The sequence below is a fragment of the Kryptolebias marmoratus genome, linkage group LG2 (genome assembly GCF_001649575.2).
Source record: "Kryptolebias marmoratus isolate JLee-2015 linkage group LG2, ASM164957v2, whole genome shotgun sequence".
In the NCBI taxonomy this organism is placed as follows: domain Eukaryota; kingdom Metazoa; phylum Chordata; class Actinopteri; order Cyprinodontiformes; family Rivulidae; genus Kryptolebias; species Kryptolebias marmoratus.
In genome coordinates, this window is record NC_051431.1 from 2,912,052 (window position 1) to 2,920,086 (window position 8,035).

At 38.7% G+C, this 8,035-nt stretch overlaps 1 protein-coding gene across 2 annotated transcripts in view; it reads left to right on the forward strand.

Moving 5' to 3' along the window:
- The window catches only part of myo7aa (myosin VIIAa), a 36,359-nt gene extending 28,519 nt beyond the window's left edge, over positions 1–7,840 (forward strand). For both annotated transcript variants that reach the window (XM_017438007.2, XM_037981610.1), the window contains 13 exons: positions 376–500; positions 810–967; positions 1,045–1,198; positions 1,321–1,476; positions 2,080–2,185; positions 2,270–2,383; positions 2,467–2,554; positions 3,585–3,691; positions 3,785–3,970; positions 4,089–4,205; positions 4,622–4,705; positions 4,835–4,954; positions 5,939–7,840. In XM_017438007.2, coding sequence (XP_017293496.1) covers positions 376–500; positions 810–967; positions 1,045–1,198; positions 1,321–1,476; positions 2,080–2,185; positions 2,270–2,383; positions 2,467–2,554; positions 3,585–3,691; positions 3,785–3,970; positions 4,089–4,205; positions 4,622–4,705; positions 4,835–4,954; positions 5,939–6,031 — 1,608 coding nt within the window. In that variant the 3' untranslated portion in view covers positions 6,032–7,840. The remainder of the gene's footprint in view (positions 1–375; positions 501–809; positions 968–1,044; positions 1,199–1,320; positions 1,477–2,079; positions 2,186–2,269; positions 2,384–2,466; positions 2,555–3,584; positions 3,692–3,784; positions 3,971–4,088; positions 4,206–4,621; positions 4,706–4,834; positions 4,955–5,938) is intronic.
- Positions 7,841–8,035: the final 195 nt, after the last annotated feature.

An 8,035-nucleotide genomic window follows, 5' to 3' on the forward strand; every position in this document is an offset into this window, starting at 1 on the left:
ACAATCTCTGTATAACTTCATCAAATGTCTTTATCATATTATATAGAAAAGATCATTTTTCTACATGAGGAAGTGCTTAATTTACTAAAAAAACAACTAAGGATGATTTTTGAATCAGGCTTTAATGTTCAAAATGTATTTTTATCATTATATTAATAACAAACTGTCAAGAAATGTGTTGAGATCCTATTTAGAAACACTTAAGATGACATTTTTAATTTGTCAGCATTAAAAAAAAACTTTTTTGTTATCTGATTGAATCTCTCAGCATCTGGATTTAATCCTTTTGTTTTAGGTCACTTTATAAAAAAATAAATAAGTTGTTTTAATATAAGAGTGTATTGTTGTGTTGTCCGATGTAACCCAACCAATCAGGCAATGGTTACCATGACTCCAGACCAGCGGCAGGAATCTGCTCGAGTTTCACAGATCATCCTGCCGGAGACGGAAGATCAACTGAAACCCTACACCCTGGAGGAGTTCTCCTACGACTACTTCAGGTACACAATTATACAGAAAAGAGATGTATAATGTAAACATTAACATGTTCATTCTTAAAGACGTAAAATGTTTACTCAGGCACACATAAATGTGCAAAACCAAAGGTCAGTTATACATTCAGATTGTCTGAAAACTTTAAATTAAAAGACTTTTCTCTTAAACAGTATCAGATTCAACCTGTTTTTTGGGTCTTTGAAAGCTTTAATCTAGCGTCACCTCAAAGTTTGTTCAGCTTTTGAACGTTTTGATTATAGCTGAGATGTTTCCTGTTTTGCTGTCGTGTCAGTAACACTCCTCGCTTTTTTCAGACCTCCTCCCAAACACACTCTGAGCAGGGTGATGGTCACAAAGAATCGTGGGAAAGACAAGTTGTGGAGCTGCACCAGAGAGCCGCTGAAGCTGCCGCTGCTGAAGAAGGTCGTCAACCACGAGGACCTGGCTCAGGAAGCCTGCATGGCCTTCATCGATATCCTTGAAAGAATCAACGACCCGGGTTTCCTGTAACGTTTATTGGGCTGTTTGATTCCTTGACGCTGACCCCACCGATGATGAAGTACATGGGCGACTACCCGTCCAGACGGACGCGCTCCGTGAACGAGCTGACAGACCAGATCTTCGAAGGAGCGCTGAAGGCCGAACCCCTGAAAGACGAGATCTTCTGTCAGATCATCAAACAGCTCACTGACAACCACGTCAAGTGTGTGAACTTTCATTTTAAGAATAGTCCAGCACAAAACCAGTTAGACCTTTTTTTTTTTACAGTTTGGATTTTGATTGATCGGGTAATTAAAACTGAGGACGAGTTGTGTTCTGCTGCAGGTACAGCGAGGAGAAAGGCTGGGAGCTGCTGTGGTTGTGCACCGGCCTGTTTCCTCCCAGCAACGTGCTGCTGCCGCACATCCAGCGCTTCCTCCAGTCCAAGAAGCACCACCCGCTCTCTGGAGACTGCATGCAGAGGCTGCACAAAGCTCTACGGTAAAACCTCACTCTGGATTTCATCTCCCACGGAGGAGTACAGATTTTAGATGCTAACGTTTGGTTTCCTCTGAGCTGCTGTCTTAAATTCAGATCAGACAACAAAAATAATCCAGAAATAAGACAAGATAAAGGTTTGTCAGCTCACCCATACAAGTGTACAGAGGGTTGAGTGTCTCTCAGAAGGAAAAACTGAGGATATTTAATCAAGACATGGTGTAATTTTTTTTAAAAAGGCACAAAATTTAGCAGAAATAAGAAAAAGGTCCAAAACAAAATGTGCAAAACGTTACAGAGTATGAAAAGTAAGCAGCGTACTGAAAAACAAGGATTAAGACAAGGAGGCTTGTGCAGAAGAGTTGGATCTATTTAAAAGTTGTTTTAAAGGCTATTTAGGGAGGTTGGAGGATGCAGTTTAAGAGGCAGTCAGGAACAGTTCAGGTTTTTTGTGTTTGGTCTGTTTAACAATACAATTTTTGACACTAAAAATTTTCTGTTTCAGTTTACGCCTTTAACGTTTATATTCCAACAGAAACTGGTCTTTCAGCAGCACTTATTTTTATTTATGAACCAAACTAACCTTGTTTTTGTTCTTAAAAACAGAAACGGGTCCAGAAAATATCCCCCTCATCTGGTGGAAGTGGAGGCCATCCAGCATAAAACGACCCAAATCTTCCACAAGGTTTACTTCCCCGACGATACAGACGAGGTCCGACACGCAAACACTGACCCGCAGGAAAAAGCCGTTTTAAACCTCGGCTTTAAAGGTTTCTGTGTGGTGTTGAACCTGCAGGCGTTCGAGGTGGAGTCCAGCACCAAGGCGAAGGACTTCTGCCTGAACATTTCAACCCGACTGCTGCTGAAATCTCCTGAAGGCTTCAGCCTCTTTGTGAAGATCTCAGACAAGGTCAGGTTAACAGGAGCAGAACTCTGATCCTTGTTTTATCCATTCCAGTCCAGGTTCTTCCTCTCTGGGTTTGTTCCCTGCAGGCGATCAGCGTGCCAGAAGGAGATTTCTTCTTCGACTTCGTCCGACATCTGACCGACTGGATCAAGAAGTCCCGCCCGGCTAAAGACGGTGGGTTTCCGTCAGGTTTTCACTCTGCAGACGTAAAATAACGTTCAGCATCACTGATCAATGACTCGACGTTTAATTTCAACAGTTCTGTTGGAGAAAATGACCTGAAAATGCTTTTCAGCTGAAAAACAAGCTGGAAGCTCACATATTGAAACATCTGATGGTTTCAATAAAATAAAATAATTATCTGAACAGATACGGGCATTTCCTGTCCTTTATATATGAATTTAATTCAAAGGCAGTGGTTTGGTTTTATTCTTTATTAGCTGAAGTTTGTTTATTATCAGCCGCTGCCATGAAAGACAGGCGATAATGTAGTTTATAGTTTCTGTTAGCAAAATATCTCAAGAACCACTGGATGGATTTTACTGAAACAATCAGAAAGTAATGATTGGATGAACACCTACAACTGATTAACATAATTCAAGATGGCCGCCACAGCTAACTGACCTTAGCAAGCAGAAAAACAGCTCTAACTCAGCTGTATTAAGCTTAAACGTGGTGTGGTAGTAGCTGAGAGTCATCCCCAACACGTACTGTTAAGAGCTAACTGATGGCAGGAGATGTTCTACAAGAAATACGAGTTTAATAAATTTATGGATCATTTGTGACGCTTTTGGTAAATGACTGAATATTGAACGTGTTTCCCAAAAAAGTCAACAAAGGTTTATAAATCTTTGGAGCATTTTTGTCAGCAGGCCTCAGGACTTCATCATTAAATTTACTCTGAGAGGCAGAAAATTCATAAATAAAATGGAAGTTGGTACATTTAATTTCACACATCAACTAGTTTTTGTTTTCCTTCCTGACAAAATGTTTAGTTTGCACCACAATAAGTGTTTATAAACCTGCTTTAATATACAATTATTATAATTTTTTTAATAATCAAAGTGAATTTGATGCGTTTAAAACCTGATATGTTCTTTTCTCTGAACATGAAATGGAAAGAAGAGATGCTTTGGGGTAAAAGTCACGGTTTAAAGGCTCATAACTTTTATTTTATTTTATTTTTTTCCGTTGAAACCTTCAGGAATCATCCCCTCTCTGACATATCAGGTGTTCTTCATGAAGAAGCTGTGGACCAGCACGGTTCCAGGGAAGGACTCATTTGCTGACTCCATTTTTCACTACTACCAGGTCAGCCTTTTACTTTTAAAACTTTAAAACTTTACTTTTAAAATATTCTTCATATAACCAGAGAACTCCTGCCCTCCTCCTTTTTATTTTCAGGAGCTACCCAAGTATTTGCGCGGCTATCATAAATGTTCACGGGAGGAGGTGTTCCAGCTCGGAGCGCTCATTTATCGCGTCAAGTTTGAGGACGACAAATCCCACTTTCCTACAATTCCCAAGATGCTTCAGGAGCTGGTTCCCCAGGACCTCATCCGTCAGATGTCACCAGACGACTGGAAGAGGGTAACAGCAGAGCAGTCGATCAGTCCTGTTTTATTTTAATTTAATAATTACACTCTGAAATGATTTAAATTCTGCAGCAAGTCATGAATTAATTTCTACAATCTGTGTATGATTCCAGTCTATAGTTGCGTACTTCAACAAACATCCCGGTAAATCTCGGGAAGAGGCCAAACTCATGTTCCTGAAGGTCATCTACAAATGGCCGACCTTTGGCTCCGCCTTCTTTGAGGTTAAGGTAAACACACCTGAGGTTGTTGCCTCCAGACTGTAGCTCTCTCTGGGTTTCTTTTCTTTGATTTTCAAGGATCTCACGAGACAAAAAGGGTTTCACCAAAGTCTGGATGGATTTCTGTGTTTTCCAGACTTTACTCAGATTTATTTATATAAATCCCAGTAAAGTTGAGGTTGTTGTTGTTAAAAATGTAAAAACTGACCACTTTAATGAACAAAGTCTTGTTTGTTTAAATTTATTTTACTCACTGAAGACAAACTTCCTGCTGAAAACATTTAGTTTTACAAACTAAACGATAAGATTTAGTTCAGCTTTACTTGGTTTTATAAAATCCATAAGAAGTAATGCGGTAACAGTAAAACTGCAGTGAAATAATTCATATTTAGGCTTTATAACAAAGTGTTTTTATTTCTCTTTAGCAAACCACTGAACCCAACTACCCAGAGATCCTCCTGATCGCCATCAACAAACATGGCGTCAGCCTCATCGACCCGAAGACGAAGGTCGGTTTCATTTTCTGCGTGAAGGCGACGAAAAGTTCAGGTGTTTGGTTCATGCGCCTGTCAGCAGGTGGCGCTCGGGGCTCCTGCGGTCAGTGAAGGTTGTTGTTTTTGTTTTTGTTTGTTTTTCAGGACATCTTGACCACCCACCCCTTCACCAAGATCTCCAACTGGAGCAGCGGGAACACCTACTTCCACATCACCATCGGGAACCTGGTGAAAGGCAGCAAGCTGCTGTGTGAGACCTCGCTGGTGAGTGGCAGCAGCTCCAGCGCCGGCCGAGGACGTTTGACCACCGATGTCTGACACAATCATCATCGTGTCTGTGCTGCTGTTTGAAGACATTCGAGTGAAACTAACAGATCTGACAGAAATCACTGACCAGAGTTTAATATTTAACAGGTTCACAGGAAAGTAAACTAATTTTAGATGAATTATTATTGATTATTCAACTTAAACCATACAAATGACCAACAATTAAAGGATTAAATGGGACAATTTATACAACCTATTAGTTAGAGCAGGTAAAAAGGGCTGCTCAGCTGATTATAGAGAAATCAGAGCTTCTTATGGGGATAATAAGTAATATTTAGATCTTTTTCTTACCCTTTAATTTTTCAGATCTCAACAAAGCTGGAGGATTAATCTGTATTTTACAGGAAGCATCAACTGGACCGCATTTAATTAGAACCACATCAACTCTTCAGAATTTATTATCAAAACAAATCAACACAAAATTAAATTCAAATAAATAAAAATCTAAATAAAATCTGTCACCTATCTTTAATTCCTCTTTAATTTTTTTATATTAAAGGTACTTTTTGCAAAGTGAAATCAAACATTAAAAAGATTCTCCTGAATTAAATCAAACAGTTAAGTTTGACAGAGTTTACTCCAGTAGTTTTAAAGATTACTGACGTGTAAGTCTGAAGTACGGGTACGCACTCAACGTAAACAAAACACTCGGCTGAATCACATTAACCATCAATATGAGAGTGAAAGCTTTAAATAAAATTCCATATATTGTTGTCTGTTTTATTAAACAGCAATCTTTACAATCATCACCAGATTCTATAATATTTATTAAACTTTTGACCAGAAACAAACCCAGAGTTTTATTTTGAAAATATGAAATGGTTGCGTACAATTCTGAAACACTTCCAGCTGCTGAATCTGATAATTAAACAGAAGATTTTACATGTCTAATAGTGTGTGTGTGTGTTTTTATACCTGCAGGGCTACAAGATGGACGACCTTTTGACCTCCTACATCAGTCAGATGCTGACCAACATGAACAAGCAGCGGAGTGGGCGGGGCCAGGGCAAGTGAACTTCTTACTGGCAGGAGGCCGTCGAGCTCATCCGCCTCCTGCGTCCCATTGGTCAGCACTGCAGCTGGGGGCGGAGCTTCTCCCACCAACTGTGGCGGATGAGCCGCAGTCCTTCTGCTAGTTCGGCGGGGTCGAGTCTCACCGGAGGGGGCTCGTCTGCGAGCAGCGACGACCCCGGCGAAGGGCCCAGTAACTGTTACCTGTACAGCTACGAGGAAGACGAGCCGTCCAGTGAGGATGACTACCTCTGATCCCCCCCCCCCNGTTTGTCACTCAGCTCCATCCATTTTATAACGCCTGCCACCATAATGTCGTGTTTCCTGGCTGAATATTAAGGTTAATCCTAATAAAATCAGCTGATTAAGGACAAACTAACGTCAGCCGACAAATAATCTCAACTTCGAGCTTCAAACCCACACATTAAGATGAGCCGAATCTAAACCTGAATAAACACCAACTTTATGTGCAAACAAAACCTCCAACCCAGAATAAAAATCGAACAGGGGCTTTTTTTCACTGTGGTAATTCTGACAAAGCCTGAAGAAAAATGAAATAAAGGTATTGGTTTAATAAAACGCTGCTTTTGCATAAAATCAGGAAGTTTTATTACAAACCAATGGCTGGAAAATACAGAACAACAGTAATTTAAGAATTTAGAATTACTCTTTTTTTTAACATCTTTAATGCCAACATGATAAAGAAACCAGTAAAACGTGAATATTAAATAAAACGAGTCCCTGCAGGAACCTTAATATCAGATCTGATGGGTTTTTTATTATTTATTTTTAGTTATATGAATCTTAAAATGTTCTCAGTCAAAAAGTTTAATGTTCTCACAGAAATATTTACAGTTCTGGGATTTTTATTGCATGTTTTTTGCTGACGTGGATTTAGAAAAGTAAAAGAAAACCAACATATTTTTGGCCTTCAGCTCAAACCGTACGGATTTCTTTTTGTTTAAATTCTTTAACAGATCATTGATTTGTCTCTAGATGAGTTTTTACCTTATATCTAACTTTTTGGTTACGAGTTACCTAAACTAGTTCTGTTTAGTGATGATATCTGAAGTCTGTGGAGAATTTATTACCCAGAATCCTTTGAGAAGCAGCTGATTTCTCCTAAACTTAAACTCATGTTAATTATTTCTGCTTTCCATCTGTGTAACTTTGGTTTTAAATCAACAAATCAGCTCAGAAGACTTCCTGGTGTCGTTTATTGCTGTTTTTCTTCCTTTTAAATCGTTTTTTGTCTGAATCCATGGTGGATAAACAGAGTGGACGCAGATTTGTTTTCACTCTCCTGACGTTTAGATGTTAAAAGAAGAATTTACATAAAACTTTCTGTTTCAGCCACAAGTCCTGATATAAATTACTTCACAGACTTGTGATCTCGTCATCAAAGAGTTCCTCATTTCAGTTTTTAAAACTGTGAGGCGTTAGAGTCACAACCTGAGGAGAGTAAAACACTTTACAATCATCTCAAATCTCACATGGGAGGCAAAGATTAGGTTAAAATCACATTTAGATAAATAAAACTAGAGACTGATCCTGAACTCCTGCTTCACCATAACCCAGAGTACCTGAACTAATTAATACAAATAATTAAAGCCTCAGACCTCAGCTCATGAACTACTGTTTTGTGATTTTTATTTGTAACTAACTTTGTTATTGTCTGAACTCTGGTCTTTTTCTTTTAATTTCAGTGTTTTGTGTGTGTGTTAACCTGAAGTTTAATGAACACAAACAAAGTTTAAACTGTGCCAACTGATTCTGTTCGTTTCTTTGAGAAAAGTAAAACTGTAAACCAGGTTTGTTGTGAGCTGTCACTTTTTTATACAGAACATTAAACACAACTCATGTGATTCGTCCGGCATAAAAAAATTCTAAATATATTTAACGTTAATGTTTGTAAATTGTGACAATTCATGGACATGAAACTTATTTCTATTAAGAACAATCTGCACAGTATTTGAAATTTAAGTCAATAAAAACAGGACAAATTTT